This window comes from Otolemur garnettii, unplaced genomic scaffold (genome assembly GCF_000181295.1).
Source record: "Otolemur garnettii isolate 467f Iridium unplaced genomic scaffold, OtoGar3 scaffold00167, whole genome shotgun sequence".
Classification (NCBI taxonomy): Eukaryota; Metazoa; Chordata; class Mammalia; order Primates; family Galagidae; genus Otolemur; species Otolemur garnettii.
The window spans coordinates 55622-74628 of record NW_003852562.1 but is presented as its reverse complement, the minus strand read 5'-3'; the positions used below and the strand labels follow the sequence as shown (position 1 = coordinate 74628).

The 19007-nt window shown below is 36.7% G+C and overlaps 1 protein-coding gene across 2 annotated transcripts in view; it reads right to left on the bottom strand.

Moving 5' to 3' along the window:
• Window positions 1–19007, bottom strand: part of SPART (spartin) — a 37913-nt gene that overhangs the window by 8805 nt on the left and 10101 nt on the right. For both annotated transcript variants that reach the window (XM_023519274.1, XM_003800125.3), the window contains exons 3-8: window positions 17216–17413; window positions 14170–14337; window positions 13942–14065; window positions 6917–7111; window positions 5104–5262; window positions 4932–5022 (exon numbers count right to left, since the gene is read on the bottom strand). In XM_023519274.1, the coding sequence (XP_023375042.1) occupies window positions 4932–5022; window positions 5104–5262; window positions 6917–7111; window positions 13942–14065; window positions 14170–14337; window positions 17216–17413 (935 nt within the window). The remainder of the gene's footprint in view (window positions 1–4931; window positions 5023–5103; window positions 5263–6916; window positions 7112–13941; window positions 14066–14169; window positions 14338–17215; window positions 17414–19007) is intronic.

Genomic DNA, 19007 nt, shown 5'->3' with positions numbered 1-19007 from the left:
AAAAAAAAAAAAAAAAAATTTCACTATATAAACCAATAAAATACTCTACCATAAAACAGTAAATTTCCTGTAGGAAAATATCTGTTTTTAAGCTATTTACCACAAAGATATATTTAAAGATAAAATACTGCTAGGGGAAAATAAAAATGGATCTAAGTTACTAAAATTACTTTTCTTTACACAATTTAAAGTAGAACACAAAGAAGCTTAAAGGTGAAATTTAGAAGCTATGTAGAAGGATGATGAATTATTTAACAGGTACTATACTACAATGAAGTGTAGCAGGTTTAAAGTTGCGTATTGTTTTTCACTGTTCCTGTAGGCCTTCTTTACACTCATAAATCTAAAATAAAAGTTTTAATATAACTGACAAAAATAAACTGAGTCTTAATGAATAGTTGTTATATTGGCTTATACCACCAGAACTCAGATAATATATTTGTTTATAATGTATTATATACATCATCATAATAATGTGTTACGTACATGATCATAATAATGTATTATATATAAGATCATAAGAATGTATTATATAGCATAATAATGCATGTAATTAAAGCTGATTTAAAATGACTACTTTGGAAGGCAATAATTTATCGTAGGCAATATGAACACAAATTTTCTTTATTTTTTTATTTTTTGGACAGAGTCTCTATCATGCTGGCTAGAGTGCAGTGTGTCATCGCAGCTCACAGTAACCTCAAACTCCTGGGCTCAAGGGATCTTCCTCCCTTAGCCTCCAATATAGCCGGAACTATAGTTACAGACTACCACGCCCAGCTAATTTTTTCTATTTTTAGTAGAGGCAAGATCTCTTTCTTGCTCAGGCTGGTTTGGAACTCCTGAGCTCAAGTGATCATTCCATGGACAAAAACTGTGTTTATGATACTACCATCAGTAGGATGAGAAAAGGACACAAATGCTCACTATATCAAAAATTTGTTTGAAAGTATAGTAAGTGTAAATAATTAAGAACATAAAAAATATATATATATGTACATAACATAGGTACAACATAAACAAAGGTACAACTACCTTTTCCATTTCCTCAGTTCTGTCACTAAGTCATTAATAGTTTAATACTTTCAATTTCTTCTAGAAGACATTTTCTATATCTGGGCCAGATTATCTTTACAAGTGAGAAAATAGTTATTATTTGGGTACAATCTTTTATTCCCTACTGCCTTCCCATCTTTCCAAGTCTCTAATAGTAGAAATTAAATTGCTGCTAAAACAATCATCCTTATAGTTAGTAATAAAAGCTACTTAGCTAAATTCTCACCTGCTTTTTTTTGTTCCACAAATCTTTGGAGGAAAGGATAAAAATAATAGCTATACATAGTATAATAGAAATAAATGAGCTCAGAATCACTGTTAAAATATTGTATTTGCCACATTACATTAAGTTCTTGCTAAGGACCAGAAATATAAAATCTAATCAAAACTCAGTACTTCCTAGTTATGGGAATCTCAAACTTTTAATAGGCTCATTATAGTTAGGTAAGGTTTTTTTTCATTAGAGTAGGAAATGGGCAAATTAAATAAAGCACTTCCTACTGTCTGATGATTGCCTAATAATCTCTGCTAACAAATGACAATCTAAAAACAATTTGCTCTTAGCCTAAAGGGACTTGGGACTTTTTCTTACTCTTGCTACAAAGAAACTATTTTTCCAATTATGACTGATCCATCAAGTAACCTCAAGGGCAGAAAACAGTGCGTATCAGACAGAGGTCAGTGCCACAAGTGGCAAGAGGTGCATCGAAGACTTGAGTTTTACATTTCTATCAAGAATTTCAGACATACTCTATATTCTCATTTTCAGTTCTTTTGGTAAAGCTGACAATCCAAGATGATGTACCATGTTGCTTTGATCAAAGATATGCATAGCCAGATGAAGCAAATCAAACCTAATTTGCTTCATAATTTGCATAGGATGCAAAAAACTAAGTTAGTATTTCCTAAAGCAAAGGAAATACTGTCGTGAGAAAGAATCTAAAAATATGTTAGAGCCTGCAGGATAAGATGGAGCTAGTACAGGTCTTGAAGCGCACGCTGCGGCAGACCAGCTGTCACAGTGTCCTGCGCAGCTATCTACAAATGTTTTTTAGGGCTAACACGTGAGGGTTGGTACAACCAGTGGGGGAAGACAAATACGGTACCAAATATTGTGAAGACAACAAGCGATTTTTTGGCTGTCACTAATGGGTTATATTCACCACTGAAGTAAATGGCAAAACACATTCTGGGATGTGGGTGGAATCCAGTGCTTCCTGATGGGCAGCGGTGGCTCCACTGTCTGACTGATGATCCTCCAACCACAAAGCTACCTTCTGCTTGTAAATTTATCTGGACAAACCATAAATTCAACATAAGGGCACCACAAAACAATTTGAACCTTATTCCACCACTAGAAAGAAAATTCAGAAATTGGTCCCATCTTTAACACCGTATGAGACAGTAAAAAACAGATTAAACATGCATAATGTGGGGCTTTTCATGTAACTGCACTTTTATTGCTGACCATAAATTTAATAAAAATTGATTAGCTAAAAAAAAACAGAAATAGAAGTATGTTAGATAATGCTGGAAAAGTAACTCTAGAGTACTAAGCCTGCATGGATTACCCACCAAGGGCAGTGCTGGCCCAGCCTGTTCTCTGCACTGCAGAGGACAGGTTCTGATGACCGAGACATATGCTTTAAATTCCAGCTCTACATCTTATTAGGGGTGCCATCTGTAACAAGATATTTAACTCTCTACACTTTACCACATCTATAAAATGTAGACAATATATCTATAAAATGTAGATAACAACAGTATTAAAAATTAAACAACATATATAATAAAAAGCAATGAACACAGTATTGATACATAAGTATGAACTCAAACAAATGTTGTAAGTGGATAATTAACACAAATAACCAAGAATTATGAACACCATTAATATTACTCTTCTCTTCCCCTTTCTAAATAAATAGAAAGATCCAAACTAATTCAAAGCTAAGAAAGCAACTTGGGTCCATCGTAAGATATTTAGTTTTCAGACTTTGACTTCTTGAGTCCTATGTAAAAATAGTATAGTCAGGTAGAAAGACCAAAGCGCTAAATGCCGAAGATCCTGTTTTAAATCTCATCTCTAATATCACTTCCCGTAAGTTTCTTTAATATAGCTGCTGCTTCAGCATTCACTTTTAGGCCTGACATAACCATTTCAAACCCAGTTATATCCCCTCACCTTTGGCCTACTTAAAATATCCCCCTCCCCACGTGGTTGTGTGCAATAGAAGACACTTGTTCCTCTTCTCACTGACTCAAAAATCCAACATACCCTACAGCTGCTGCCAATGAGAAAATCTAGTAGACAACACCAGAGTCAGATCAGTAAGTTCTCTCCTTCACACATTTTCTTTAAACTAGTCAATCCACGCCTCCCACTGGAAAGCCAAAGGGATAATATCCATGGACCTTAATGAAAGCACAGTCCCACAGGGCTTCTTCTCCCTCATATTCATATGTGTTACTTCCCCCAGCTCCCAGCTGCTGACTAAGCTTGCCCTCTCTGGGAAGTCCCACAGCCCTCATGGATACTCCTCTTCTCTTATACATCTGTGAGCAATACAGTACTTCTGTTAATTCATGTGTTTTGTTGTCCTGCTTCCTGTATTCACCTGATCAACACACCCAAACTTCACTCTCCCCCTAGCCAGGGGTATCCTTGAGAATGGCTTAGTAGGAATAAATTGGACACAGGTTAAGAAAAGTGCCACAAGAGTACATGCCAGTATAAATCAGTTTTCTGGGAGAAGGACATCTGGTCCTGGTCATAGGTTGGACACCAAGGCATTAGGCTGTCCACTGGGATAAAGAAGTATCCCATGAAAGGTACCTAACTAAACTGTTGTGCAGTGGTTCTCAACCTTCCTAATGCTACGACCCTTAAACACAGTTCCTGTGGGTCATGAACCGCTGCTCTAGAGAGACCTTAAGGTCTAATTCGAAGGAAATCAATACCACTTATCAGGTGAGCTTGTGCAAAGCATTCACGTCTATGTTTGTCTATTTCTTAATATATGAAATAGAAGACATACCATGTGTCCACTTTCATACAAATGGATAGTGGTAATTAGAGTCAAGTAAGATGTGACAAAATTTAATCTTTGTATACAGAATGGGTGACAAGGGGCACAGTTTAGTTATAATTCATTTTTTTTTAGACAGAGCCTCAAGCTGTCCCCCTGGGTGGAGTGCTATGACATCACAGCTCACAGCAACTTCTAACTCCTGGGCTCAAGCGAGTCTCCTGCCTCAGCCTCCCAAGTAGCTGGGACCACAGGTGCCCACGACAACACCCGGCTATTTTTTGGTTGCAGCCGTCATTGCTGTTTTTGGTGGGCCCGGGCTGGATTCGAACCTGCCACCTTAGGTGTATGTGGCTGGCGCCTTAGCCACTTGAGCCACAGGCGCCGAGCCTAGTTATAATTCATTTTTAAAGCAGACGTCACCCATTAAGAACATGTAATTAATAAGATATATAAAATTCCAGGTTTTTTAAAAAATTAAATCTTGTTCTTTACATTAATGAACAAATATTTATATCAATTAATAACTGACTCAAAAATCCTAACATAAAGCAAAGTCACAAGAATTCTATATTACCAAAAATATTATTTTCCCTATTTAAGAAAAACAACGAGTGAAGAAACTCTGATTTATATACATTTAAAAATAACTACATAATTATCTTTTTAAAGTAGTCTTGCTATTTTGGCCAGGCTGGTCTCAAATTCCTGGCCACATCAGTGATCCACCCACCTAGGCCTCCCGAAGTACTGGGATTATGAACCACCTCACATAATTATCTCAAGTGTCATGGATTTTTACAAATGCTACAAGAGATTTAGAGGTTAAAATGAAAAAATTCAACTTACTTGTATTTGACAGTCTGTACAGTTTCTGCTGAAACATTGTTAACAATGCATTTAGCTGCACATTCCAATCCCTGCCAGACAGTTGAAAATCCTGCAAATACATTTAATAGTAAGTAAATCTATCCCAAAGCAAATAGACTTTCCCAGTTAAAATTCTAGGCCCTTCTGTTACCTTGAACACTACTTGCTGCTACAACCATAGCACCATCCAGGGGAGATTTCCCATCTTTGTCTTTTTTAAGAGATTCTGGAACAAGTTTGCTTCCATGCTTCTTGACGTGTGGAGCTAGTTCTTTTCCAACACAATTTGCTACAGTGCAAACTCCATCAACTAATATAAACAAAAAACAGAAATCTTAAAATATATTCTTCCCTTGATTTTACAATCCATTGAAAAATTGTTAAGAAAGAACCTAAAATTGTTCCACTCCTTCCTATTATCATTTCTTCTCAGGGATGAAAAAGCTAGATAGGCTTTTTTTTTTTTTTTTTAAGATAGGATCTTACTATATTGTTCAGGTTGGCACTGAACTCCTAGGCTCAGGTGATCTTCACGCCTCATCCTTCCAAGTAGCTGAAACTACTGGGCCACACCACAGACAGGCTATTTTAAAAATAAAAGCTATCTGCTTTAAAAATGTGTTTTTAGAGCTTACTGGTATTTATAACCTCACTTCTCAGATATACATACTCTTCTTGGCACTTCTGTGTGAGAGAAACCATCTCTCTTTTCTGTTGCAATGCAATATTAATTGGTATACCATTAGCATTTTCCAGCTAAATGTATTTGTATTTTTCCGTCAGTAAATATTGCAATGAAATAATAAGATATTTAAGTCTATAAAAGGAAACAACCCCAAATATGATTCAAAAGAATACTAAATACCAAAAAGATAATCTTACTTAATTAAATGATAATTCATTAAGGACCTATCTGACCATCTTAAAACACTAAACTTTAGAACTCTGATTCTTAAAGGACAACAGGTGCTTGGAAAGCTGGCACCAGGATCACTAAGACAGATCTCCTCAAACAATATGTCCCTCCCTCCTGACCATGAACTTCTATCCAGTGAGCTGCTGTCCTTAAAAGAAATGTGTTATATCTCTCAGAAGGATTTAAGAATAGTACATTCAGTAATGTGCCATAAAATGACATATTGGTCATTTTGTTGCATATATGACAATAGTTCTATAAGATTATAACAGAGCTGAAATATTCCCCTACCCTAGTGACATCACACCATTTTAACACTGCAATTACTTAAAAAAATTTTAGTGTGGCTCGAGTGTACAGTGTTATAAAGTCTACAGAGTGTATACTGATATTTGAGGCCTTCACATGCCCTCACCAGTTACTCACTGACTCACCCAAAGCAACTTCCAGTCCCTCAAGCAATATTCATGGTAAGTGCCCTACATGGGTACACCATTTTTTTTATTTCTGTGCTACAACTATACCTTGTCCATGTTTGGATACACAAATTCTTACTATCATATTCCAATTGCCTATAATTTCTAGTACAGTACCCTGCTGTATAGGTTTGTAGCCTAGGAGCAATAAGCCATCCCATTTAGTTTTCTCTAAATGCACTCCAGGATGTTCGTGTAACGATGAAATCACCTACTGACACACTTGTGTCGTTAGGTGACACGAGACTGTGCATTTTGAACTTCTAAAAGATACACTCTCCTCTCCAGCACATCAGAACACCCCTTTAACCAGAGTCTGTCAAATGTTAATATGCAAATACCAATCACCTAAGAATTCTGTAAAAATTCTGAATCAGTAAGTACATTGGAATCTGAAATTCTGCATTTCTATGGCTCCCAGATCAGGGGATGTTCAGTAAAAGTAGCAATGAGAAACTCCTTTGATCTACTTCTTTATTCTTGAAATTAAATCATCTGAATAAACATTTGGATGAAGAGATTATGTTAAATTTATGTTAAATGCTAGAAGAAGGCATCTAAAATTACTTTACCCAGGAACTGACTGACTTTCGCTGCTCCTCCTGTAGCTTGCTTCGCTATATAAAGTCCTCTGGAGACAGCTGGACTAACTTCCACTGGTTTCTCTTCTGGTTGAATCCGTTCTCGGAGTTTAGAAGCACCTTTCTGGATTGCTCTGCCAGTAAATTCAGCACCTTTGACTAACCCCCAACTCACCCAGGAAGCACCTTTTAAAAATAAAATTCAAAATTACACAATATTAGAGCCAATTCTTCAAACTCCTTGGTAAATAACATCAACAACAACAAAAAAAGGAGTTTGATATGGAGATCCCATACATGCCATGTCATCAACTTTCAAGCTAACTTTATACCTCTGATTTCTTCCCGGAATCTATGTCTCATCTTTCAATACTGTGTTTCCCCGAAAATAAGACCTACCCCAAAAATAAGCCCTAGCAGGATTTCTATGCATTTGTTAAATATAAGCCCTACCCTGATAATAAGACCTAGTGATAGGCATGCTAATGCAGCATATCTGCATAGCCACACCATGCATTTCGGTGCAGAAAGAATACATCCCCTGAAAAATAAGCCCTAGTGTGTCTTCTTGAGAAAAAATAAATATAAGACAGTGTCTTATTTTCAGGGAAACACGGTACTTAGTTCATACACATGGATCACTCAACAACAGAGTTCTATGCTACCACTATAACTTGTAGTTATCTTTGTATATAACTTACCACACTATATTAATGTTAGGGATTCATTTTGAGTTTTGGTACCTTTATGATAGTATTTGGCTAGAGGACCCAGATATTCTTGTTCTTTCTGCCTTAGTCCAGACCTCCCCCCAAAAATCCTGAATGAGAAAAAAATAACACAAAATGGAAACCAAAGGGCTTCCATCTTCAATAGCAAGGCAGAAGAACTCATTCTTGCTTTAGGCTAAGGTACTGCCAGGGGATCCTATTCCTTCATCAGTCCTAAACTCAAACTCCTTAATCTTAGCACCTTTTAGCTTGCTACATAAACCTGAATAACAACATGAGAATCATCAAAGAACACATGACAAGAAAAAATCTAAAACAGAAGAGATAGACCTAGACAATTCAGCCTTTACTCCTGACAGTGGGCCCTGGCCTTTGGCTCCATTCATGATGTTTGCAGCAACAAGGACAGAAGCCAAAAGGGAAAGCAGAATGGCAGGGCCCTCTCTTGTGAAGAGAAAAGGTCCTCGGCCAGTATGCCCGTGGGGAAAGGGGAGTGGGAGAGATTCCAAAATAACAGAGTCTCCAAAGATGGGGAGGAGGAAAGTATTACCCTTCTCTGTAAAGAGCTTACAATTTATTTTCTCTTTGGCTAACCCTGAAACAAGGACCTTTTAAGGCTAGACACATAATACTTAAATATGTTCTCTCAGGGTCTGTGCTATGATTTACACGATTACTTCAGCCTACAAGTAAGCATCCAGTGATCACATCAAAATCATACCAGGTTATTTAAAAATGTTAAATAGCAAGTAATAATTGGTTAGAAAATTTTATGTTATTTTTTTTTCTCTCTCAGGCAAGACCTCCACCTCCAGCTACAGGGCAAATCCTAACCTCACTGTCCTAGCTGACAATCAATTTGTGGAAGGACCAGGTCTCAAACCCAGGTAAACAGTCTCTCATATAGGACCTGAAGATGTCCATTTTTAAAAATTATGTTTTTAAAGTTTATTAATTTGTAGGCTAAAAAAGTATTAAGTAGTAAAAAACAGCTGAACTTGACAAAGGCTGAGAGACAAAATAAATGACAATGAAACAAAGGAAATATAATCCTATAATGAAATTCTACAAGAAACAAAATGAATGGAGTCCATTAAGGACAAAGAGAAAAGAGATTAAGTGAAAAGTCATAGGACTAAGAGAAATACCAGATGCAAATAATCTACGAGATATCACCATGGAAGTGCATAGTCAAGTATGGTAAAACTGCAACAGCAGAGAAGATATATTTCATTGATAAGCTACTTAAATCTTTTAAATGGCTTGTACAGTGCCAGATACAGACTCTGTTCCTATTTGTATACTGTACACTCAGTTACTAGCGACAAATGGCTTTCAATAAACATTTGCTGAATAAGCAACAGGTTGGCCCCTAACCACTGCAGTTTATGGGGTGTTGTCCAATTTTATTGAACTAAAGAAACTTAACATTTATACTTGTTATTAAAAATAGAAGCCCCAAATTACAGTTTTCTTTCTGAGTAAAAGGCCATCTGAAATCTAAGATGATACAGATCCTGGCTTTTCTAAGTTTTAGAAAGAATTTTAGAACATTAGTCTTTTTATATTTAGCTTCTGATATTTATCTCTGGCTAACAGGGGGTGAATTGGCAGAAGTAAGGGTGCACCAACTACCACAACCTGACTACTACTGAATTCCAAATTATATGACATATATTGTTTGTTATCATGTTTGATTTGCTTCTCTAAAAATGTAAAAATGATTTTAGCACTTAATCATCCTGTACTCCAACTGAGTGTAAATTGTCTGAATATGTGACTGTTCCTTGATAATACTTTATTGACTTATATAAACCTTGTATTAGAATAAATATCTTCATAGACCTGACAGAAGACTGTACTAGTCTAAGAGAGTCCAACAAAGAATCTAATGAAGAACAGGAGGGCTTCTTTGTGGCTATTTTTTGATAGACCAATTTAACCAAAATGAAAAATTCCTTGCCAGAGCCTAGCAGCACAGAATGATAGTAAAAAATATATAATATTGGAAAAACTTTTTTGTCTTTTTTTTTTTTATTTTCTCTATACATAAGAGAAATATGTTTGTAATTTCCCTTTATAATAATATATTTTTTCCAATTTTAATATCAGGTGTATCGAGATGAAGTAGAATGATTTTGAAGTATTTCTTCTTTTTCTATTGTCTATAAGATTTGGCATGATCCGTTTTTTGAAATTATCTTTTATTTTTATTTAAATATTAGTTGTCTATTTTTTGAGACTTTGGGATAAAAATAAGAAGTTAACTGATGACTCTTCTTCCATACTGAACCTGAGTTAAAGCATTCTATGACAGACATTCTCTTATCTGACAATGTGAATGTTACTTTTTTTGCATTATTATTATTGCTCAATATTTCATTGCTGCAATCATCTGATTTCTTTTCTGAATGTATTTATCTTCATTCATTCTTTATGAGGTTTTTGTTTCTAGTCCTTATCTTTTTTTTTTTTTTTTTTGAGACGGAGCCTCAAGCTATCCCCCTGGGTAGAGTGCCATGGCATCACAGCTCACAGCAACCTCCAACTCCTGGGCTCAAGCGAGTCTCCTGCCTCAGCCTCCCAAGTAGCTGGGACTACAGGCGCCTGCCACAACCCCTGGCCATTTTTTGGTTGCAGCCATCATTGTTGTTTGGCGGGCCCGGGCTGGGGATTCGAACCTGCCACCTTAGGGTATGTGGCTGGTGCCCTAGCCACTTGAGCCACAGGTGCCGAGCCTCTAGTCCTTATCTTAAACATCATCATTGTTATTTAATATTGGAAAAACTTTATGGGTTAGCTCCCTTGCACATATACTGGAATGGGTAGGCAGAAAGTGGTCATTCCCTCTGGCTCCATAGCAACCGTCCCAAAGTTTATCTGTACATTAAATTGAAGAGATTAAGTGGTTGAGAAGAGACATTCAAATGCCTTTGATGATTTTCTGTTGTCTCACAACCTTTAAAACCTTTGCTTCTCTCATTTGTATCATTTCATTAAAAAGTACAATCTACATATGGCATCCCAAGATGAGTTTATTCTTCCAGAATTGTTTAAGGGAGGCTGCTCCAAAGGTGGGCTCTAATCAGTCTATTGTTACCAGTTCTCTGCCTCCTTCCAAATTAGTTCATTAGACTCTACTCCATCAAAAATGTATGGCTACTGCCTTCTTCCCAGGCATCTAAAGCCAATCTTCTACATAGGTAAATTTTAAGCACAGTTATTTCACCTTTTGTATTTATAAAAATATCAGACTAGTTTTTCCTGATCTTTACTCATCCTTTGACAGCAGACAGGAACTGATTAAGGCCCAAAAGGAATGAGCTAAATCTAGATCCCTGGTTTTGTACTTTTCTACAGAATCTGCATGAGTCAGGGGCAGTCTCTTGAAAGATCAGATAATTTTCTCTGGAGCAAATCTCAAATATTTTCTTCCCTTTTCTTTTCACTTGTACCAATATTTGATGAGCTATTTATCATTAATTCAACCTATTAAAAAGCACTTAAAGAGACATACACTTTGATAGGAAAATTATTTTGTCCAACTATGAGAAATATTAGAATTAGAATTAGAATGCTAGTCCTTGTAAAAAGGGCTACATAAGGGCCAATAAGATAAAGAGGAAAAGTTACTAACATGAAGAAACTGAGGTCTCAAGGAATAAAGAAGACCTTTCAGTATAAAGAAGAATATGGTTTTTGTACCTATTTAAATTATGCATTGCTCAGAGTTCTTTTGAAATCTCTAAAGGGACTTTTTCCTAGGATGCTTTTAGGCTTTAAGGATGCTCTGCCAGTAGAACCACTATGTGGAATCTGTGGTACTTAGAAGCTTAAGACTTAGTTGAAGGTGGTTATTTCTGAAAAATGACAAAAAATTCAGTATCTCCTATTTTAAATGTTCTTCTTTCAATATGACCTTGACATTCTTCCCACTGACAAATACAGTCTATATCACATCCCCTTGAATCTGGGCAGGACTGTTACTTTGCTTGTAACCAATGATACAAAGAATATGTCAGAAAAACTAATGTAGCTTCTGCCTATTGGTTGGGTGATTCATGCTTGAAACCCTAAGTTTACCACGTAGAAACCAACTATCCAAAGGCCACAATGCTGGGAGGAAGTAAGTCCAGCCACAAGAGGCAATGTGTAGGTACTCTATTTGACAGCCCTTGACTTTAAGCTCTCCCAACCCAAGTGCAGGGTGTAAGGAGCCTTTAGGTGATTCCAGTCCCCCGCTGTCACTAGCTAGCCATTAAGTCCTGCCAGCTGAAGCCCTTAGATGTCATAGAAGCAGACATTAGCCATCCCTACTGTGATCTTTTAAAATACTTGGTTCACAGAATTCCTAAGCAATAACCAATGTTTGTAGTTTATGCCTTTAAGTTTGGAGTGGTTTGTTATATAGCAATAATAAAAGGAACAAAGTTATAGCCATATAAACTCACACAACTTGGGAAAATACCCTTTGAATCTAGTTATCTACATGTGTGTGGGTGGCAGGCAAGTTTTCTGAATGTTGACTTCCTAATATGCTTAGCAGCCTGTAAGTTAGGAAGTTGGGTAGTTAAGAGTGAAGAGGTTTTTCTTCACAATTTCTTTGTAAATCTCTTTCAAGGGTCAATTTTAATACTACAATTACATTAGAAAATTTGCTTTATCTTTTCCTCTTGTCTCAAGCACAGTTGTTTGGCGATGGGAAAAATATTTTATTAGCTCCTAGCTAACTATTTTAGCTTGTTAGTTTTTTATGTTGAAGATTTCCTCTGCTTTAGATATTGTTATTTAATGAGTTTTTGTACAGATGGAAACCTGAAATGACAGTTGTTTCAATGACAGGTTAAGACCCATATAATGGGTCATGAATTTGACTTACTAAATGAGGACTGGCAATATTTTTAAAAACAAAATAAAAGGTAGGCCAGATGCAGTGGCTCATGCCTATAATCCTAGGACTCAGGGATGCCGAGGTGGGTAGATTGCCTGAGCTCACAGGTTCAAGACCAGCCTGAGCCACAGCAAGACCTCGTCTCTAAAAATAGCTGGGCATTGTGGTGGGTGCCTGTAGTCCCAGCTACCTGGGGGGCTGAGGCAAGAGAATTGCTTGAGCCTAAGAGTTCAAGCTGTGAGCACTCTACCAAGGGCAACAAAGTAAGACTCTGTCACCAAAATAAAAAACAAACAAAAAAAGTAAACAAAATAAAAGGTATAAATCAGAGATCTACAGCAGACAAGTTAAGTGAAATGTTAAACAGCTAAATCAGAAAGACACATGTTAGTAATTATCATTTTGGTTTTAGAATAATTGCTCTGAAGCCCTTTTTAACCATAATTACCTATCAGGACCTACTTCGCAAACAACTTGGTTATAACCCTTAGATTTTCTCGTGCCTGCTATATGGTTAAGGAGTGCTATTTTGCTTCCAAAGTTGAATGAACTTTTTTGGGGGGAGGTGGGTGTCTTGGTCCATTGGTGCTGCTATAACAAAATACAATAAATTGGTGGCTTCTAAAACAACAGGCATCTATTTCTCACAGTTTTGGAGGCTGGAAAATCCAAGACCAAGATGCTGGCAGATTTGGTGTCTGGTAAGGACTCACTTCCTGACTCATGGAATGGCACCTTCTTACCATCTCCTTGCATGGTGGAAAGGGCAAGACAGCTCTCCAGGACCTCTTTTACAAAATAGGACTTTAAACGGGAAAGGAAAGTAATGAATTTTATGTTCAGAGCAATACTGACAGTTTGGGGATTCCTGAAGTTGTTTTTGAGACAGTCTCACTCTGTTGCCCTGGGTAGGTACCCCAGCATCATAGCTCACAGCAACGTCCAACTTTGGGCTCAAGTGATTCTCTTGCCCTAGCCTCTCAAGTAGCTAGGACTATAGGGTGCCTTTCAAAATACTTGGCTAGTTTTTCCATTTTTCATAGAGGAGGGGTCTCACTCTTACTCAGGCTCATCTGGAACTCCTGAGCTCAAGCAATCTACCTGCTCTGGCCTCTCAGAGTGCCAGGATTACAGGCGTGAGCCATGGCACCTGGCCGATTCCTGAAGTTTTTCACTACCCATTTCCCAAGAACAGAGACTAAGCCAGGAAGAATTTATATCTCTATGAAGATAAGTGATGTTCTAAGAGACTAATCCCTTCTACTTTTGAGTATTTCTAAATTGGTAACTTAAAACAAAAATACAAAATATTATCAAAGTATTCCCTTAAAAGCAATACCTTTATTGGGTTCCAAAGGCTTCACATTACAGGGTGAAAAATAACAATGTAATACCTGACAAAATATTTTGAGCCATTTTCTCACTCCATTCAGGTAATTCTTTTGCTTTTTCTTCTGAAACTGGCTCATAGGGTACAATGTGACTCAGATTAACTTCTTCACTTGAAGTATCTTTAACCTAAGTAGTAAAAATGTTTCAAAATATGTTAAGTACTAAAAAAAGGAGTAAAATGAAAGCATTATATAATACCAAGCCAATAAATTCTATGCTCTTTTACATACTTTTTTCCCACGTTTTCCTTTATGACGCACATCCTTATTGCCGTGGTCCAATGAAGGACCTAACTGTCTCACATCAGTGCCAGAGGCTTCCTTCAATTGGTCAGAGGGGTATCTAGTTCTTCCAGGGATCTGGAATTCATTTTCTTCTTCTGCTCTGTTCCAGTTGGCCTAAGGAGCAAAGAATTATACTTAACTCAAATCAGAATTTGTAATAGATAACTTTCCTCCAGGTACATTACACCATGTTCTGTTCTAATGATAAACTTGTTCAAATGTCAGTGCTTGACAGTCTATAAATAACAACTACTTCTGCTTTTCTTTTCTCTATACCAATGATTTTCAACCAGCGTGCCACAAGAGGATCTTAGGTGTGCCTCAAAAATTTTTCAGATCGTTAATTATTTTTGAAAACCATTCAAAGCATAGTATTTTTCTTTACTCTTTTTTTAGAGCAACATAATTTAAGTATGCTGTGGAAGTTTAACTACAGATTCAAAGTGTGCTGTGAGATAAAAAAGGTTTCTCTATCCCTTTATCTCATCACTAAATTTCAAACCTCTAAGTTCTTTGGTTTATAGCATATGGCCTAAAGTAAATTTCAAAAGCCAAAGTATAAGATAACTTATAGCATGAGCTCAGGAGTTCGAGACCAGCCTGAGCAAGAGCGAGACCCCCATCTCTAAACTTAGCCAGGTATTGTGGTGGGTGCCTGTAATTGGGAGGCTGAGGCAAGAGGATCACTTGAGCCCAAGAGTTTGAGGTTGCTGTGGGCCCTGATGCCATGGCATTCTACCAAGGGTGAAAGAGTGAGACTCTCTGTCACCAAAAAAAAAAAAAAAGATAACTTACACCAAAACTTCTGTAAGTTATCTTTAAATCAAATACAGCTAAATTTAATTATGAATAAATTTTAGTAAATATATACTGCAAAATGAATTTAAAGGCAAATTAACAAAATTTATGTCTACTTTCCCAAGCACTGTTAGAAGACTAATTTTTTGTTTGTTTTCCGAACCTAATACTAAAGGTATTTTGCTGGTATACACTTTGCTGAATGAAAGCTGAAAAGTAAAAACAAGTCAAAATTATAGCTGGTAACCAGCTTTTGTTTATGGTTGAAGTTCTAGAATTAAAGCCATACATCCAAAAAATAAAATTGAACAGAGAAAATAACCATTTAACCTAAAAGTCCATTTAGTTTTTTCCTAAATCGCAGTTATGTTTGTTCTCTGAATGGAGGAATTAATGGAGAAACACCTCTATATTAGATTTGTGAATACTCAGGAGTGTCATTCAGTTAATAAACAACAAAGCTAAACAGAACCTAGATCCATTTGACCATGCTCCTGCTTTCCTAAACTTCTCCCTAAAAGCACACTGAAGCCACACACTTCTATAGCAATCATGAGTTTTGTTAGCATAGTTTAAATAATTGCTTGCTATGCTGAAGCAATGGCTTGGTGATGGCCAGGTCATTCTCAGGTGCCCTCAAGTGCCTGGGAACAAGTGCTGTTTGAGCTATCTATACATCTAATCTCCTGTTCTCATATTCTTCCCATCCCATCATTTAACACAATACCTGGGTAAATAATGGATTCCAAATATCTGTTGGTTGTAGGAAAGAATAAAAGATTTAAAAAGGATAAAAGCCCTAGTCAAGGCCAGATAACTGTCAATATCCATAATCAAAAACATTTTTTGATTCTTGCCACACAGTCAGGTAAACAAGAACACCTAAAGAAAGCCTGCTCCATTTCAACTCCCTGTTACACAGACATACTCTATTTCAGCAGGTGAGCATATGGGCAGAGGCAAAAAAGTAAATAAGTAAAGTTCATAGGATGATCATAATTCAATTACATTTTAAAAATCTTTATTTGGGCTTGGCGCCTGTACCTCAGTAGCTAGGGTGCCAGCCACATACACCAGAGCTGGAGGGTTCGAACCCAGCCTGGGCCTGCCGAACAACGACAACTACAACCCCCAAACATCCAGGCGTTGTGGTGAATGCCTGCAGTTCCAGCTACTTGGGAGGCTGAGGCAAGAGAATCACTTAAGCTCAAGCGTTTGAGGTTGCTGTGAGCTGTGACACCATAATACTCTATCCAGGGTGACAGCTTGAGACTGTCTCAAAAAATAAAAATAAATAAACAAATAAATAAAAATCTTTACTTGGCCTTTATTTACCATGAGAACAAAGATAATTCTCTCAATCAGAACCCTTTTCTTCCTCAAAATGCCAATCATAACCCCTGAAATCTCCAACATAAAATTGGAGTTAAAGCTAAAATTGCCTTCACTTCACCACTTGGTCCCAATAGTCTACTTTTCCACCCACTCAGTAAAACAGTGAAAATAATAGCTAACATTCACAAATCATTAACCACATTAACCACTTGCTAGGACTGATATAAATATGCTTAAATGTATTAACTTTTAATCTTCAACAGAGCCCAATAAAATGGACATTATTATTAATCCTATTTTATAATAAGTTAACCAAAGTATAGAGGAGATCAGTAACACCTGAGTTAAACAACTGTTAAGTGCAAGAGTTCAATTCAAATCCAGGCAATTTGACTACAGAGTCCACTATCCTAACCACCATTTACAGCAAATTCCCAGGATGCAGTGTGAACACACAGATTTTATACTTTCCATCTCCTAACTTTGATCACTTAGAGCAAGGTTCCCCAGCTTTTTTGGCACCAGGGGCCAGTTTCTTGGAAAGCAATTTTTCCACGGACTGGGAGGTGTGGGGATAGTTTCAGGTTGATTCAAGGGCTTTACATTTACTGTGCACTTTATTATTATTACATTGTAATATACAGTATAATGAAAAAATTATACAACTCACCAAAATGCAGAATCAATGAGTAATGGGGAGTGGCTGTAAATATAGATGAAGCTTTGCTCACTTTCCCACTGCTCATCTCCTGTGTAGCGTGGTTCCTAACAGGCCACAAACTAGTACTGGTGTACACCCCATGGGTTGGGGACTGCAGACTTAAGAGATTATCACAGTTTCTTCAAAAGCACATGTTACCTGGAGACGAAGGTCAGACATTTGTCTTAACAGATCCTCAAACAGTTCCCTATCATCTTCTGGTATCCCAGAGGACAACACGACTCCGACAAAGCATCCTGCTGCCTGTAACATCGTATCAGGAAACATGTAGGCTCCCACAGTACATTTCAGAACAGGAGATCTATCAGGAACTAGAGGATACAACCAGTCACAAACCTAAAAGGTTTAGCCAGAAGAAAAAAATACACGTATCAATGAATGGAACCAGATTTTTATCTATGTTTTAATAAAATGGTTACACCAAACAATAAACACTTTAAAGTTTGAAATGTATGTTACAAAGCTTTATAGAACCATCAATAAATCCCCAGTGAAAATCACTTGCATTTGCCTGATTTTCCTGCAATATGACCTGTGCTAATTATTAAATCTTTAAAGTTGATGGCCTATTTAAATAGCTCAGTGTTAACCAATGATGATTTTAGCTTTAAATAAATAATGATCAAAGTAAATTAAGATTTTCTTGTTGTTCAATTTAGACATTTCCTTTACAGTAATAAACTTTTAAAGTACTACGCATGTATTTACTGATTGAATTATACAACAATTCTATGATTGGTTAGAATTATTGTCATTTTATGTACAAGAAAAGTGAAGCACAGAGAGATCAATTAAAGTTGCTCAGGATCTAAAACTAAAAAGTAAAGCTAGGATTTGAACACATGTAGTTTGTATCAGAAAAGCTAAACAATTATTTTTATTAGAAACCCAACATTCATAATGTGGAATTTTTTTACCCCCACTAAACCCAAGAGAACCTGACATGACAGAGCTAGAATGGATTAAGTTTATGGACTATCTATTGTGAAGTCAAAGCAAAATGACACAAAGTTCTCTCCCACTGTCACTGAGGTCAGTTTGTCAGTACACTCAGACTTAAGCTCACATCCTGGCTATCTAAATTCAGAAGACAATACATTTAAATGAGACTTTTCAAATGTATTCATTTCTAATGTGATACATTCTCCGAGTAACCAGAATATAACTATCCCATCACCCAGCACACTGTCTTATTGTACAGTAAAAATGAATCAAAATTTCCTATGGACCATAGAAGATTCTGATATGCTACCATCATCTTTGACTAATGGAATATAAATGTGAAGGGACTAAATACGAAAATCAAGCACTTAGTAAACATTTTGAAATTCTTTTCCTTAGGCTGGTGCAGTGGCTAATGCTTGTAATCCCAGCAATGAGGAGTGGCCTCTGGGAGGCCAAGCAGGTGGCTCCATGGGGCTCAGATGTTCAAGACCAGCCTGAGCAAGAGCAAGAGCAAGACCCCGTGTCTACTAAAAATAGACAAACTAGCCAGGTGTTGTGGTGGGCACCATAGTCTCAGCTACTGGGGAGGCTGAGGCAGGAGGATCACTTGAGCCCAGGAGTTTGAGGTTGCTATGAGCTATGATGCTATAGCACTCTACTGAGGGTAAAAGAGTGAGAATCTGTCTCAAAAAAAGAAAAAGTTTTTCTTTTATGAATCCTCTTTTCTATTTTTCTCCCAAATACAATATATAAATCATCTGTGTTATGTGAAATAACGTAAGATAATCCACAAACTTTTCAAATCTGAGTAGTTATGTGTTTTGATATATATAAGGGTAAAAATACATTTTTCTCTTAATTTCACAGTTGTTCACTGTTTAAGACAAGTGAGAAAACTTGATGAAAAATATTGAGAAAGTAATAGCAGGGGTATGATTTGATGAAAAATTGCAAAGGTTATTCTAAAATAACTAAAACTTGGCTC